The 18144-nt window shown below is 38.0% G+C and overlaps 1 protein-coding gene and 1 pseudogene across 1 annotated transcript; both read right to left on the bottom strand.

Annotated features, from left to right (window-relative positions):
* Nucleotides 1-1768: 1768 nt before the first annotated feature.
* On the bottom strand, nt 1769-5849 carry LOC127659652 (P2Y purinoceptor 4-like). Its single transcript, XM_052149570.1, has 2 exons — nt 5737-5849; nt 1769-5256 (listed from the first exon to the last, which is right to left on the bottom strand). The coding sequence occupies exon 2, from the start codon at nt 5250-5252 to the stop codon at nt 4146-4148; it is 1107 nt and encodes a 368-aa protein (XP_052005530.1). The 5' UTR covers nt 5253-5256; nt 5737-5849; the 3' UTR covers nt 1769-4145.
* A 3859-nt stretch (nt 5850-9708) lies between these two features.
* The window catches only part of LOC127659795 (phosphatidylinositol 3,4,5-trisphosphate 5-phosphatase 2B-like), a 46754-nt pseudogene continuing 38318 nt past the window's right edge, over nt 9709-18144 (bottom strand).

Raw genomic sequence — 18144 nt, 5'->3', positions numbered from 1 at the left:
TTGTTCAGTCTCTGTCGGTCGTTGTTTGTGAATGGATGTATCTGTTAGCTCCCTGTTTCCAGCCCGAGTTTCCGGTGACTACGCTCCCGTTCGTGGTTCCTGTTCCCCTTGTTGATGTCCCCGTGTCCTTCCAAGGTTTTGTCTCTGTTTTCCCATTGTGGACATTTCCTTTGTTCCCGTGTTTTGTTATTTATGGTTTTCAATAAAGCCGCGTTTGGATCCTACCTTCTGTCTGCCTTCGCCTGATTTCCCAGATCGTGACAGTATTTTTCTTTATTGCTACATGTCTTATAAGTATTGTATTGCAGTGCAGTGTTCATGGCATTGATTTCTTTATCAGGTACTCCCACCCCTTTGTCCTTGGGCCCTGTGGTTCTCTGCACAAGGATGTGAGGGTATGAGTACAGTTACACAGAGAGAGGGGGAGGGATGGGGATACATGTGGAGGAAGGATCAGGATGATCGGAGAAAAAAAAAGAAATGTTAAACTTAACATCCCTCCGCAACAATAATGTTCATTATAGGTTTTGTGGATAATATTTAATGGTAAAATAAAACTACCTCACAAAGATTAAAATAACCACCAATATCTTTGTTGGCAAATATTGATCTGTGCTTGATACTTGCTTGTGTGATGTTTTTAATGAAAGTACTCACAATAACAATTGAACAATGAAGATTACCATATTAAACGGAATCCTATGACTGACAAATATAATTAAGAGTTATGTGGTTTCGTTGTGTATTTACATACCGGTCAAAAGTTTTGAAACCCTTGACTGAATGTTTCTCATGATCGTATAAATCTTTTGATCTGAAGGTGTATGCTTAAATGTTTGAAATTAGTTTTGTAGACAAAAATATAATTGTGCCACCATATTAATATATTTCTTTATAAAACTAAAATGTAATAAAAAAAAATTATAATTTTGAAATTGATGACTTGGACCAAATAATAAATAAAAGCAGCCAATAAGTGCCCAACACAGATGGGGATGCCTTGTATACTGTTTAAAAAGCATCCCAGGGTGATACCTCAAGAAGTACCTGGTTGAGAAAACATCAAGAGTAGTCTGCAAATTCTAGGCAAAGGGTGACTAATTTGAAGATGCTAAAATATAACACAGATTTAAAGAATAAAGAAATGTGTTTTCAAAACTTTTGACCGGTAGTGTATGTGTATTGTGTAGCCTCCGCTTACTTGATGCAATTTACTTCCATACATTCAGGGTGATTTTAGTAGCCGGTTAAATAAAAAAGATGGCTAGATGTGTGTTTTAAACTATCCATGACCTTAACTGTTTTCTTTTGCGTCAAAAGAAGCAGCCAACAGGTTTATTTATTATAGTATGTCAAAGCCATTTGGTAAAGTGTTCATAAGGGTATGATGTTCATGCACTCTTCATTAAAAATGTTAAATGCCAATGGGGACATCTACTGACCAAAAAAGTGCCTTTCCATGAGAGACTGCATAACGTCCTTCTGTGTGCACTCTTCAAAACATAAAAAAAGAATCTTAAAAAGCATTGTTTATAACAGGATGAACTCAATGTAATTTACATTTCATCATCCAAACTTTAACTTTGAACTATTAATATTTAGCAAACATTATTGAACTCTATCATTATTGAACTCTACATTTCTCATAGAAAATGCAATGTGGACCTGAACAATAATTTGTTTTAATAATTTGATGTAAAGTGCATAATTTATCTACTTGTTAACAAAGCAATTCAAGTCAAGTCAAACTTTATTTATAAAGCACCATTTAAAAACAACAGAGGTTGATCCAAAGTGTTATACAATTTACAAATAAAACATATAAAAACAACCAAACAATATATAGTAAAAATGCAACCTTTACATTAATTATTATCAGCAAACAGTACATTAAATACTATCAAAAGACAATTAATAAAAATAACACTTAAGGGCAGATCTGAAAATAGCTTAAGATGGAGCAGACCTTACGTGAAGAGCAGGCTATTCTAAAGTTTTGGAGCAAAAACTGAAAAGTCTCCCTTTGAATTGCAGCGTGAACGTGGGACAGATAAAAGAAGCTGATTTCCTGATCTGAGCATTCTTAGAGGAGAGTAAGAGTGCAGAAGGTCACTAATGTATTTAGGTGAAAGGCCAGAAAGGGCCTTGTACACTAAGACAGCAATTTTAAAATAAATTCTAAATTTAACGAGAAGCCAGTGTAGAAAAGCTAATACAGGGGAAATGTGATCCCCATTTTTAATCCTAGTTAAAAACCTAGCTGCCGCATTTTGAACAATCTGCAGATGGGAGTGAATTGCAGTAATCCAGTCGTGATGTAATAAAAGCATGGATCTCATTTTCTAGTTCTTTTTGAGAGAAACTGTTTTAGTTTAGAAAAAGACCTTAGATTAAAAAACTTCCCTTAATACTTCCAATTACTAATAAAGGCATTTTCTGTCTAATGGATCATTTCTAAATGGGCAGATCCTATTTACAATATTTCCCACTGTTTCACAAAGCAAGATGTATTTTGGCTCTAACAAAATGTATAATTAAAATTGAATGCAATTATAACAACAAAGAACTAGCTATTTGTTTGACTCCTCAAAGATGGCACCCACATCTTTCCCACAAACTCTGTGCAGCATATAGATGGATATACAACAAGCAGTTCTCATAGTTCCATACAAAATAATAAAAAAATAAAATAAAAATAATTATTCTTTAAAAAAAAAAAAATTGTAAAGAGGCTAAATATATAAAACATATAACAGAACTTAGCAGCATTACAACACTGTTTCATAGCATGTTCTGAATGAAATGTTAAAATTGTTAACCCTATTTGATAAAGGGCTGCCTTTATCAAAAGCATCATAATCAATCTACTTATGCTAAAGATGCTTTTGGGAAATGCAGCCCAGATCAATTTGCTAAGTATTTTGCAAGCAAAACAAATGGTGCTGTTTCTCTTTGAAAAGACTTACATACAGCCACTTCAAAGCAAATACAAAATACAGTGTAAATACAGTTTGAAATGCAACAAATAATATGGCCAGAGTAATGTAACAAAATAATTATTGTGACTAATTAAATCAAAGACATATGAAAATACACACTCACAAACATTTCCACAGAGGTTATATCAGGAAAATCTCTTTGCTCTATGCAAAAGCGATCTGATTTCCGCCATCATCATTTTTTTTCCTTCATTCAACCCCCTCATGCAATTACTGACACACACACACACACACACACACACACACACACACACACACACACACACACACACACACACACACGTACAGCCACACAGCTGTACAGCTCCTCCGCCAAATGACAAAAACAGCTATACAAAAAATGAAGCAGCCAAGAGGGGATATCTGCAGTTGTGCTTGTTGACTTTACAGCCTCCCTCACAACCATTCACCTTTTCACTCACTGTGCCTCAAATTTTCTCTCAGTTTAATTAAAATAAATGGAAATCTAATCCCATTGCATCTTTCTGCTATTTAGGATAATTATAATGTTTCCAGCATTCAAAAAATTGCAAAATAATAAAGTAGATATTCTTTTGAAATTGATAGAAGAATAATTTCAATTATTCATGAAATACTATGGAACTGCAATTGAGTTCTTTCGGAGGAGGATTTCAAGCATTCATTTCCCTCAATGGGACATTCAGACATAATAGAACACATAGTCTTTGTTTTGCCATTTTTGTAGTAATAGTCACAGGCCAGAGTCCATCTCTGGTATATAGAGTGGGTTTTGTTTTAGGTGTGGACAGTACCTCTACCCTGCCATGTTATGTCCTTGAACAACAGTGAGCAGTTTCGGCAGATAAAATAACCATAGGCATGAATTGGCCATCAGCACTTTAGCAAAATTATAAAAATTAGCTGTAATGTTGCAGCATTACATTACTAGTGATAATACTGGATGGCAAAAACATTATCAGTGCACACAGGAAGCAAACCACATTCCTTCTACAAAGAGATTCATTTACTTTCAAATTCAATGTAGTATTAACAACAAGGCCATCCAGACTTTTTTCGAATTTATGTCTCTGTGGCTTGTCTGTTGACAGAGAACTCATGGGGTCTCTAAAACATCTGAGGCAGCATCCTAGAACTGCATTTAAAATAATTACCCAAAATCCATGACTAGAGTTTAGATTCATTGTTGGCTTGGGCATCTGGATTCTTAAAGACTAGTCCAATATTGTTCTCAGGAGGTGAGTGCACACACGCAGTGGATTGGGTGTTGGTTGTCTGTCTTGTGAACACTCTGATGAGCTTAGAGCGGTAGTGATCCCCTGCCAGGAAGTAGAGGATGGGGTCCAAACAGCTGTTCATGCTGGCAAGAGGGCGAGTGATTTTATAAGCAAAGTTGACTATATTAAGGGACTGGCAGTTAGCATCTAGAATACGGTAGTTGTAGTAGAGGGAGCGGGTGAAATGGAAGGGTACAAAGCAGATTGCAAACACAACCAGCACCACTATGATAAGTTTAATGGACTTTTTCCGGGATGAAGTACTCTGTTGACCTTGGGACAGGCCCATTCTAGGTTGGCACAGGGCCCTTGCCATTAAACAGTAGCAAATCATGATGACTAGAAATGGCAGAATAAACAGTAGCACCATAACCACTGAGTCATAGGTAACGTAATCGTTAAAGTCTTTCGGACTGCTGGTGTCATGACACAAAGTGTCATTGTCCCTCTGAGAAGTGGTGACGAAAATCAGCTTGGGCACCAGGCAGGCTATGACTGATATCCAGACAAAAACACAGACCAGGTGGGAATGATGCGGCTTCACCAAGGTTAGAGTACGAAAGGGGTGACAGATGCCAAGGTAGCGGTGCACACTGATGCAAGTGAGGAAAAGGATGCTGCAGTACAAGTTGGCATAGAAAAGAAAGCGCACAACCTTACAGAGTAAAACACCAAATGGCCAATGGCTGCGGTTTGCATAGTAATATATGAGCATTGGCAAGGAGAGCACATAGAGTGTGTCTGACAGAGCCAGGTGGAACATATAGACTGTACTGGTGTTCCAGGGTCTCATCTTAGTAATGAACATCCATAAAGCCACAGAGTTCAGTATCAATCCCAGGAAACACACCAATGAGTATGACACAGGTAGTAGGATATACTTGAATTCCTCATTGAAGCGACAGCTTAAATTTGCTTCCTCCATAGACATCGGTAGCAGAGTGGTGGGAAGAAAGGACACATTTCTTAAGACACGTTCCCATAAGAAGGAATTCATTTCTCTGTTTAAATAAAAAAAAGAAGAAGAAGAAAAGCTATTTTTAGAAGAAGAAAAAAAACATTTTCCTGAGACTGTAGGTAGTCAACAACACAGGATAGGCTAAAGGCAGTTTTCAGTGTAATTCCAAAACATTATGTCTAAAGCCATAAAATCAAAATGAATTCTACTGGCTGAGAAGTATTAGCAATGTATAGACTATATCTAATTTTGAACTGATCTGCGGTTTGGTCGAAAACGCAAATCAGTTCAAAAGAAAACTTAAGAAGTCACGTTCATCAAAATACCGAAATAATCTATTGCGAAACTTCTCCTGTTTAAACTAAATTGCTGGCTTTTTATAGCTAATCGCAAAACAGCTAACGTGAGACTCAAAACAACATACAATTTTTGCTTTTTCATTTAAGGAGCAGTCTGGATGAAAAAAAAGTATTAATTTTAAATAGAGAGAGAGAGAGAGAGAGAGAATGCAGGGTAAACATACCGTTCAGTAGAACAATGTAAACTCTTCCCTTTATCAGATCAAAGCATGAACGTAGATGATTCAGGTTAAATGTATGAAAACCCTTCTACTGCCTAAGAGATTATGTAGCCAGATTTGTTGGATTGAGTTTGAGCTGATATTGCCCCGCTGGGATAGTTGAGCGCGTGAGCGGTGGGGCGGAGAATCGGCGCCAATTTAAGATTCTCTCTTCAGCCCCTCAGCACGAACACACCAACGGTTAGTTACAGTTATTGCTTAATATCTAATCAATTATTACATATTCATAAAAATCTTTTAAATACAATTGAGAAAACTCGAAGTTAAAGTTGATTAATCTTTGATTTATAAAAATGAATCACACTTTTCCTTATTTCTGCAGGAGTTTCTGGACTCCTCAGATCACCTCAGTTTTATACCTTCGCTTATCAGTTTCTGTCATCTTATCCCATCAAACAGACACTAATTTACAATCGAAGCTCATCTCCCGTGCCCTTTAAACACTCTTTGTTAGCTCACGTAACTGATACAGCCTATGTTTTATGATAAAATCCTTGAAGTAAAACTATAGGACTACTTTAAGCCCAATGCAAACATGGTTCAATTTTATATAAATTTTTTATTAGCACTTCAGACATTGGACACTCTTAATCTCTTTATTCCAGGATATATTAAAAACAGGTTTTTGTTGGTTTCATAGGCTACACAAGCATTTGCGATAAAACACAAGCAGTAGTGAGCTCAAATGAGCCCATTCATCAAAAACGTTTATATTTTATATCACTTTGTGTGGGCTACAAACCTTTTGCCTGTTTACATGAGTCAGTATTATCAGCTTTGTTACATTTTCTTTACCACTACAACTAGAGGAAATGTCTGACTTAGAGGTGTGTATAAACTTTCCTTGCAAACTTTATTTTCAGAATCCTCAAAGGCTTAAATAGAAATAATAAAGAGAAAATCTCTAGTGTTTCCTATGAGCTCTCAGAAGCGGATTCTCATTTGTTTAAATTTAATAAAGAAAAGTTTAAAATAGTGCCATTCAACAAATGAGAGGATGGTGGTTGCAAGCAATAAAGTCACTTGCCGGATCTGTTTCTTTTTACAACATAACCATTACACTCGAAAGCAGTCTGAGCGAGACACGTTTATATTGCACCCACTTAGATAACAGAGGTAAGGTGTGCTGGTAAGTGAGCATAGTACAAACTATGATCAGTTTTGTTCAGGAAAGACAAGGTCTTACATAGAGGAGCAAGTGTCTTATTTGAAAATCCTTGCATAGTACTCTAAATAAACAGGGCAAAAGGCTACTGCAAGAGAGCCCCTTATCTGCTTGAGATCAGTGCCAGCGCCACAACAGGGGGCATGACTGCTTTGTCTTCTTGAGTTAAAGTTCACACAGAATGTTCACACAATGGTTTTATGGCTGCATAAACTATAAACTGCATAACTCCATGCAGGTTGAATAATCTGTGAAGTTTTCAAACTTGTTCAACTATAATTTGACAATTATATATGGCTTACACTTAGTGTTGTAAAAACAAAAAAAAACAAAAAAATAAATAAATAAATTACAACTCACGATATATCATGGAATAAAAAATCTATTGTGTACATGCTGGGGAGATTATCGTGCATTGCTTGTGCTGGCCTGATGGTTAGGCAGAGGGGAAAGTTCTGGGAAAATGTGTAAATTGTACAAGAATGCGAGTGAGACATTGTGACTCCGCAATGTAATGTGAACAGCAGGCCAGTTAATAGATCAACTGGGAATGCAGTCTGCTCATTATCACTCTTCAGTTCCTGACCCCATAATAAACTTATGACTGAGAATTAAGGCAAGCCCATGCTGAACACACATCTACTCTTTACCTGATTTGGTTTGCTTACTGTGGTTAAAAGATTCAAAACAATGTCAGAAAAAAATCAGCCAATAATATGTCTGTCTGTCTATCTATCCTTTTTATCTTATTGTGTCTCTTAACATTACTACAACATTATTAAGAAATCACAAACATTCCAGACTCATTGTTTTTATATGTCTGAGAGAGGCAACTGAATCCAAAAGAGAATTTTACATTTCATTCAAGACCACTTTTTGTATTTTTCAGCAGTCAATGATGGTTAAACATAACTCTTTTTCTGTGACTTTATAAAACCTTCACAATGAACTAAAGTAAACATTACATAACAATGTATACATTAAAGTATAAAGCACTATTTGGCCCAAAAGTGGATCTGGACAAACTATGGGGAGGAGGGTGAATCCACTTAATGTCATGCTATCGTCATAAATGAGAGAGCAACTGGAAATGTCTTGAGAATTTTATAGTTTTATATGAAGCAAAAGCAAATAGGAGAACATTTTGCAATCTGTACTAAATCCCTGTGGACTCCTCCAGCAAACATTTTATTTTTGCACATTTAAAAGGTAATGCATATCCTGGAGACTGCCATGAATGACTACAGCAAACTTTATTACAAATGAAATGTAAACTTTTGTAATCATAAAGGAGAATAAAAAAATGAAGAAGACAAAATTTGATTGCATCATTTATAAAAACCTAAATAAATTATAACCTGATTATAACCATTATAACCTACACACTCACATGACTGAATGTCAGTGTGGGGGACTTTTTGCTTGCATTACTTAAATGCTACTCTGATGCCATGAATTCAATTTATCACTGAAATGTCATTGGCTCTTACGTCTCATGTGACCGATCTTGTCATGTGACCAATTGCAACAAACCAATAGGTGTGTTTGACTTAATGCAGTGCTGCGCAGACTGGTTGGTGCCTGACTTGAAGCAGTGCATGAACAAATTTTGTTCAACTTTAGTTGGTGCCACCACTGCCTCACCTTGACATTTGCCGTCAAAGAACCAAGAGGTGAAACCAGCCAGATGATTCAGCTGGTGTAGTTTCTCCAAAGCAGCTGCACAACATCTGATGATGACACAGCTTATTCATAATTGGCCAGACTCTCCAATGACATGCGCTTCATGGGCAAAGTTTGTAATTGCATACTATCTATACTACTCTTACTACTTCTCCCATATCAGTTTAAAAGAGTATTATGGTAGTATGCCATTACCAATATGTTTATTCTGATACCTTCAGTTTGGCTAAACTCTCACAAATCTGTGTTTTTACAACAGTACAATTCTCTTTTCATGCAATCTTCATCTTATATATACTGTATAATGTTCATGTAAAAAAAAACTCCTTTATTGGTATTAAAATAATATAGGCTTATTTCAGACTTTCCTCCTGTTCACACATGCACTGTATTTAGGAGGACTTAACCTATTCAAATTGGTGTATTGTCTGGTTATTATAAGTTACAATCAACAACTGTCTATCTGAATTTCTATTGCATTCACTTCATCAGCAATAAAGAAAACAAACATTGCAATCTGCTGTGACTGATACAATGGGAAGCACAAGGTATCCAACTTGACGGCTTTCTTTTCAACTCCTCCTTCACTACAAGCGTCATATTTCGATCAGTAAGGCAATGCTCAGTTCAAGTCGAACAAACCTAATGTTTGGATGTATTTTCACGCTGAGGAACATTTTCAGTGATTAAAACGGTTTCACTCTGTTCCACACACAGAGCTATCTTATGGTTTCAGAAGACTTTAAATGCAGCATGAGCCGTTTGGTAAGTTATTGTGACTGTATCTGCTTGTTATTTTTTACATTGTTGTTATAGTCTTGTTATATTAATAGCGGTTAGGTTTAGGGATGGGGTTGGTTTAGGAGATCTAAAATGTTAATATGATTGTATAATGTAACTAGACTTATATTAAACATGTGAAATAAATTCAAGCCTGTGACTCAATCATCCAAACTGAAGTGAGAACAGCATGACAATGACATTTTGCTGATGCAGTCAAAAAGTTAGAATGGTGACGTTTTGATCATGATACTGCCCTGAACCTGATCGTCTACCAGCCTCTGCATTCAGTCCCAAATCTTGGGCAGGTTCTCCAAGATTCTTTGACGGTGAAATGGGTTGGACACACCTGCTGCACACAGCTCTTCCTCGGTAATACCCCTACACAAGACCAGAGAACACACTTTTCACTTTTTATATTACTGTGACACATGTAGGGCACTCTTGAGCACTTTTTTCTTTTCTTTTCTTGTCTTTTAACAGAGCTCCTGCTGATTTGAATCAGTCTTTTAAAAGCATCACAATTTAAAAAATGTGAGATGCACAGGCCGAAGAAGACAGACAATCTCAGAATGTTCTTCTTAGGAAATCATCAGCACCTGAAGTAGTCAAGATCATCCCAGCCATTGTGGCTGAGGTCCAGATTGTAGCACAGCAGACCAAGAGAACTAAGCAGCTCCCGCACCGTTTCTGGGGCTCCATGCAAGACTGACACCTGCTGACACACATCGCCTTTGCTTTCATGAAAGCTAAAATGAATCACCATTTCATAACATATTACATAGAGCACCAATGACAGAAAGTTACTAAACTCACCTGTTTCTCCCAGCAGTGGTTTCTCTCATTAGCTAAACCATAATCATACCCATGATACCTATGCTGAGATGAAATTTTATGAAATTGGTACTTCCTATCTACCGGCTGAAAATCCACCTCGCTCAGTGATTTTGCAATTTGAAGGGCTGTTAGTGAGTTGTCTCCTGAAGCTGCATTTGGCTGCTCCACTACCCAGGGTGCAGATACTTCATCGATGGGAACCCCAGTGGACATATATGGGTAGAGCTTTGGTCCATTTCGCATTGGCATAGGCCGGCCTTCATGATGATAGTCCTTTCTGACTTTTTCCTTCAGTGGCATCTGTATGTCCCAGGAAAAAATGGAATGGTTCATATAAGAATAATTTGTGAGTTTCTTGACTAGTAATACTGAATCCTGTGTCATATTGTTCTTATGGGATTGTAACTGTAAGGATTGATTTATAGAGGTCCTGTGTCTCTGGTTTGGTGATATATTAGGAACATCTGGTCCTGGAAAAAGCTGATAAGAGGAAGCAGGCAATGGCAGTTCTCTTGGACTCTCACAAAAGGGTTTATAGGGTGCTAGGGAGCCAGGAATCTCAATCTCTGTGAAGTCTGGCCTCTGAGTTGACCTTTTGCCATAGGCTCTATGCAGCAGGGATTGTGACGTGTTTCCGACTACACTCTCTACTGGGCAAACAGTTTCCGGTTCCGTATTAGATCTGACGCGTGAAAGTTAACAACGACAAACATTCTAGTTATTATTATCTTGGCAGCTGAACTATGGAGAAAAGGGTTTTCCGATATCAAAAGCTAATGAGACCTAGTTCGGAACATTGTTGTGTGCCGTCGTGCGTTGTGTCGGCAAGATACAACTTCGACTGTGAGTTTTCATTCATTTCCGTGGAAGAGGATCTCAAAAAAAATGGATCGTTAAGATCAGGAGGGATGACTTCCAAGTCAACAAAAACACAAAGGTGTGTAGCATTCATTTCAAACCTGATGACTTTATGGAAGGGACTAGACTGAGACGTCTGAAAAAAGGTGCTTTCCCTACACTGTTTGAGTGGAACCGTTACCAAGTGCAGCCGCTGAGATCGAGTGTTTGGGAACGGCGAGAGAGACCGCTGCCCCCTGATCCTGACTCGGACGTAGAGCAAGATATGGACTTTGACGTGGAGAGGACTGGACACGATTATTGTTCAGTTCCCGAAGCTGCAGCTGTGGACATGGTATTACATGAAAATGAGGCGTTGACGAGGGAGATAGAAGATCTACGGAAGCAGTTGGACCAGACCAAGATCATACTTCGCTTTGGTCTCCAGAGATTTGCTGGGTCCGATGAGGACATACGCTTTTATACAATATTATTATTATTAAATATTATTGGAGTTGTATAAGCTAGCTGCACGTAAAAGTAGGCTACACCGACCAAAATAATAACAACAACACAGGCTAACATAATTATAAGTATGAATAACATCTGTTGTCTTCAACATCAATCAGAGTTAGTTTAATCATACATACCGAATTCCATAATTTTCATGACTCGTGATGTATTACAAGATTGTTGTATCAGTTACTTGTAGTTCAGCATTCTTATTTCCTAAACTGGAAATTACTATACGATAAAGCTAAGTGTAAGTCTTTTATGCCATGTGAGAACCAATGTACGTTTATTTCTTGACAGATTTGCAACCTATAACCACCTGATGGCCTTCTGGGAACTGATTGAACCGGCAATGCACAGAATGATTCGTGTCACCAACTCCAAAGTCACCAAGGAGGCTGGAAACACTCGGGCACTTCCTGCAATAGACGAGTTCTTCCTGTTCATGATGCATCTTGCTTTGGGCCTCGGTCATCGCTTCCATGTACATCAGGCCACTGTGAGCCGCATCATAACAACCTGGGCCAACTTCCTGTACTTTGTGCTGGGGTCAGTGTGCATTTGGATGCCGAAAGAGAGAGTACGAGCCCATCTGCCAGAGGAATTTCATCTTTTCCGAGACACACAGGTTATCCTGGATTGTACTGAGATCCGCTGCCAAACACCTTCCTCATTGCTATTACAAAGTGAGGTTTTTTCAAACTATAAGTCTCACTGCACATTCAAGGCTTTAATAGGAATGGCACCTCATGGTGCAATAACATTTGTGTCTGGACCCTATGCAGGGTCTATAAGTGACAGGGAGTTGTTCAAACAGTCAGGGATCATTAACCTTCTTACTCCTGACATGGCCATCATGGTGGATAAGGGCTTCTTAATTGACAGCCTAGTGCCATGCAAAGTTCACCGGCCTGTTTTCCTGACCAAGGGAAAACAAATGCTACCTCATGAAGTGACACACACTCAGTCTGTGGCCAGGCTCAGGGTACATGTTGAACGTCTTATCCATCGAGTGAAGGAGCATAAGTTGTTTGACACAGTCATCCCCTTGTCCATTTCTGGTAGCATAAACCAACTGTTTACAGTGGCATGTTTGCTTGTGAACTACCAATGTGGACCACTTGTCAAGGCATGGAGCCACTGAGTCTAAAAACCCTCATCCTTGTTAATGTGCTAAGGTAAATGTAAATATTGTACATATACTTTTGTAAAAACTATGGATTTCACACTCTGTTCATAACGCTGATCAACAGACAAAACTAAGACAGTGTTTCCTTATGCATTTTTTATTATAATTTCATAATGCATAACATATGTATTTATTAACATCTTAAAATCCACGATCCCGGATCCGGGATTTAAAATTACGTCAGTAATAATGTACTTCCAATTTTAAATGTATGCGGAGGAGTTATAAGCTCATATCTGGTACCATTTGAAAGCTTAGAATGTCTACTTTCTTGAGATATGCATCACTTTGGCATTTGTTTTACACTAAGTAACTTATTTACAATAAATTACATAGTTCCACCCATCAAAAGTCATGTCATAATTATGTGCGTTTTTGAATACGCATATTTCTCATATCGCTCAAATATGACGCACATGTACAAACCATGTATCAAATGAAAGCTCTCATTGCCAGTAAGAAGTTCCAATAAGTCTTTTTATTGAGGTATAATCACATATCTAATACACTTCGAATGAATCATGAAGTATACAATCAACATTTGTAAACATACAAGTGAAATTATTGAATATTTGCCGTGCTACTCGCACTAGACAGCACAGTTAGCCACAAATGCTACATAATCCTTTACCTTAGGTTATTCTCTGCAAAATGAGCCGTTTTTCAGTGTTTTCTGTGGTTGTGTGCCCAAGTAATCCCTCGAGTGCAGAAACACCACAAAGTAATGTTATATGATATTCAACAATCCAGGAAAATATGTAAACATCCGATCCGGATAAAGCATATATTGCCGTAAAGCTTAGACCCTCCGCTTTCCGGCAATGTCTCTCAAGATCAAATAGACCAATCAGGGGCTGTGATATTGCATCCAGACTGTGAAGTGATCACTAGGTAGGTTACGTCGCAAAACACACAGACAGCGTCTCACCAGACACCAGAGCGCATATTTACCACTTTCAACAGTGTTTTATGTAATGACAAAGGGTTTTCTGTAAAATTACACTGGGATTTTGCATTTATAGCACTGTATATGGGTATGGGGAGACTTTAGATTTGGGTAAGCGGAAAGTACACCAAAAAAGGTAATATTCCTCCCTTCAAATAAATTGAAATAGATATTAAACAAAACATGATACAGACAAAATTCCTTTTTCAGGTATTTGCTGACATCTAGTGGAAACAGCCAAAACTGTCTGCTTGCTGCTAGGGTTTACAGGGCTTGAGTTATACACTTTCAAAAATGAATTTATATAAAAAAAATCAAAAAGCGCCTCTTTTTTAGGAGGGTTATTACTGTTCAGACAACATATATTTAATTTTTTTTAATTTTTAGCAGTGTTTTATGCAATTTCAAAGGGTTTCCTGTAAAATGACACCAAAACTGTGTATTTAGGCCAAAGTATGTGGGAATGGGAAGCTTTTTAATTTGGGTAGGCCAAATCCAGGCGGAAATCCCCAAAAATGGCAAGGATCTTAAGAGGTAGCCTATACAAATCTAAATATATATGTACATATACATGTCTAATGTAATATAATAGATAGGTGTATATATATATATTATATTGTATAAATATAGTATGTGTGTGTATATATACACTCACCTAAAGGATTATTAGGAACACCTGTTCAATTTCTCATTAATGCAATTATCTAATCAACCAATCACATGGCAGTTGCTTCAATGCATTTAGGGGTGTGGTCCTGGTCAAGACAATCTCCTGAACTCCAAACTGAATGTCAGAATGGGAAAGAAAGGTGATTTAAGAAATTTTGAGCATGGCATGGTTGTTGGTGCCAGACGGGCCGGTCTGAGTATTTCACTTCAGTTACTGGGATTTTCACGCACAACCATTTCTAGGGTTTACAAAGAATGGTGTGAAAAGGGAAAAACATCCAGTATGCGGCAGTCCTGTGGGTGAAAATGCCTTGTTGATGCTAGAGGTCAGAGGAGAATGGGCCGACTGATTCAAGCTGATAGAAGAGGAACTTTGCCTGAAATAACCACTCATTACAACCGAGGTATGCAGCAAAGCATTTGTGAAGCCACAACACGCACAACCTTGAAGCGGATGGGCTACAACAGCAGAAGACCCCACCGGGTACCACTCATCTCCACTACAAATAGGAAAAAGAGGCTACAATTTGCAAGAGCTCACCAAAATTGGACAGTTGAAGACTGGAAAAATGTTGCCTGGTCTGATGAGTCTCGAATTCTGTTGAGACATTCAGATGGTAGAGTCAGAATTTGGCGTAAACAGAATGAGAACATGGATCCATCATGCCTTGTTACCACTGTGCAGGCTGGTGGTGGTGGTGTAATGGTGTGGGGGATGTTTTCTTGGCACACTTTAGGCCCCTTAGTGCCAATTGGGCATCGTTTAAATGCCACGGCCTACCTGAGCATTGTTTCTGACCATGTCCATCCCTTTATGGCCACCATGTACCCATCCTCTGATGGCTACTTCCAGCAGGATAATGTACCATGTCACAAGGCTCGAATCATTTCAAATTGGTTTCTTGAACATGACAATGAGTTCACTGTACTAAAATGGCCCCCACAGTCACCAGATCTCAACCCAATAGAGCATCTTTGGGATGTGGTGGAACGGGAGCTTCGTGCCCTGGATGTGCATCCCACAAATCTCCATCAACTGCAAGATGCTATCCTATCAATATGGGCCAACATTTCTAAAGAATGCTTTCAGCACCTTGTTGAATCAATGCCACGTAGAATTAAGGCAGTTCTGAAGGCGAAAGGGGGTCAAACACAGTATTATTATAGTGTTCCTAATAATCCTTTAGGTGAGTGTATATGAGTATTTTGTGTATATATGTAAATATTGTTTACAGTGTAAATAAATAAGAATACAATAAATATAATGCTGTATATTATAATCGAATGGACCACCAGTGGTATGTGGCCACACTGTAACACACAGTCATTAAATAAAGCAACATTTGTACAATTGTAGAAATTGAGAAATACTTCACTGGTTATCTAAAAATGACCTAAATATGCAAACACTTCAGTAGGTAGTGATAAAAAAAACCAAAAAAAAACAGATCTGCTCGGTCTCTAATGGTGCGCATTACATCAATATTTTTGTACATACGCTCAACAAGCATGTCCTCCTGCGCACATACAACAAAATCACACCACTCGAAACCTGTTAGGAGCAGCACATGATTTTTTTATGAGTCGGTCTACATCATTTACCGTCAGACGAGGTAAGTCCTGAAGACAACGACTATAAAAGAAAGCCATATCTGTCTGTGTATAAACAGGAAGTTGAACCGGAAGTTGATAGCCTAGTACACGTGAACCCTGAACTGCGACGTGCATAGAGCCTATTGCTGTTACCTCCTTTCACTATAGGGAGGTGTATCACAATGTCTTTGGCCCACACTACTTGGGACTCTTTGCAGGGTGAGGGAATCTCTTGCACTCTCCGCAGCACAGGCATCCCCTCAAAGATGAAGTAAGCAGGATTGGTATAGCTGTTTGGGGCTGCGGTGTGTGAGACTGATGGAGCTCTAAAGTGGGAAAAGGAAGCAGAGAAAAGTCAGGAAGCCAAAGATCCCATGTGAAAAGCTAGCGGATCATATGTACATGGACATCTGAATAAGGATGTGACTAAAAATAATTTATCATAGAAAAAGTCATAATATCACTATTCACAACTTAAAAGCCTATTTGTGTCTGTTTTGTGACTCACTGAGTAGGGAATGCACATGAGGATAGAGACAAAGGTCCTTCGTCTGATCCTTTGCATCCTTCTTAACACAGAGCCACTCTGTAATGTGCAAAAGACATGTCTACTGTAGTGCCAAACTTTCCTATAAATATTGTTGAAATCTAAGTTCAGGGAGTGGCACACTAAGAATCGTGTTTCACTGAATGTCTCAGGATGCATCTTGACAAGATCAGGCAGCAGAGAGCCAAAAGAAGAAGCCATGGTAGGTATAAAAGCAAAATCAGAGCCAAAGCTACAGAGGAACCAAAACAGGAAGAAACCTGAAGGTCAAAGAGTGCCCAGAGTATTTGAGGAAGTGATAGAGAATAGAGTCCATGTGTATGACCAGTTCAGTCTCAAGACGAATACGTTGCACTTGTGACTTTTTCCTCATCATCAATATGTCATTGTCACGCCATTCTCAGTTCGGGCAATTCTGTCACAAGCTCCACAATCTTCAGAGTTATCATGCATGTTTAATCACAGTATGTTTCATTATACTTATAAATATGAGTTTAGTTAAATTATACTATCATATTGATATTTTATATCCCCTAAACAAGCCCACCCCTAAACCTAACCACTTATCAACAATAAAAAAGCATGTAACAGGCATGTAAATGGAGTCCCAATTTTATTTGCATTACACTTTATATGTATATTTTTTAACACCTAACACTACCCCTATGCCTAAACCTAACCAATAATGCGAATCAACAATATAACAAACCAACAATATAAAAGACGAAACAAGCAGATACAAGTAGTCACAATAATTTATTCCAGAAAGGACATAAAAGCCCCATTTATGTATTCCAAACGAGTCATGCTGCATTCAAAAAAATCTCATAAAAAAATATACATACATTATAATGTCGCAATCAGTCACATGACACATAAGAGCATCTAACATTACTGAAGAGGTGGCAAATTTGAATGTCTAAACGAGCTTGAATCAAGATCCGAATGTTACAGCAGATGGGAAAGCTGATTTTTGCTAAAAAATGTAAAGTTGGATCTGTTTTTCTCAAAAAGCTATTACACAGCATTGGATGATCCACAGTAGTGTGCCGAAATAGCATGGAATATTTTTAAGATTATTTTAAAGGTGCTTTTCTATTATTTTTTGAGCTGCAACTTTTGAAACATTGTCCCATGGTAAGAAAAACAATGAGCAAAAATGCAATAAATAATAAAGATATAAAGAGTAAATAATAACAGAATTTTGTAATCATTTAATTAAAAAATTTAGCATAAAACATATTCATGAGCTGAATATGGCATCATAGTGGCTTTTAATATATGGACCAAGGGCAACATTTTAGTGGTGTTAGGCAGAACGTCCCCCCAGCAAAGTTTGGTCATGAGTGTGTGTTGGGATGACCCACCATAGATCCTTTCCCGGATCCTTCGGCGGTCTGGTGGTACAAAGACCCTGATTCGTCCTCTAATAGAACCCATCTCCTCCCCTCTGTGAGTCAAGCATGTCTCAAATGATTCTGAGAAATTCCCTGTTCCCGAGCGAAGAGCCACACAGCACTCACCTAAAAAAAGCATAATACAGTAAACAAGACCACACTGATTCAACAAAACAATAAAGAGTTAGTTATGAG

Source organism: Xyrauchen texanus, chromosome 19 (assembly GCF_025860055.1).
Source record: "Xyrauchen texanus isolate HMW12.3.18 chromosome 19, RBS_HiC_50CHRs, whole genome shotgun sequence".
In the NCBI taxonomy this organism is placed as follows: domain Eukaryota; kingdom Metazoa; phylum Chordata; class Actinopteri; order Cypriniformes; family Catostomidae; genus Xyrauchen; species Xyrauchen texanus.
The sequence above is the reverse complement of the archived record's forward strand: the minus strand, read 5'-3'. Positions and strand labels throughout refer to the sequence as shown.

Excerpts from the sequence above, each read along its gene's own strand:
- LOC127659652 (XM_052149570.1), bottom strand. The coding sequence starts at position 5,252 with ATGAATTCCTTCTTATGGGAACGTGTCTTAAGAAATGTGTCCTTTCTT.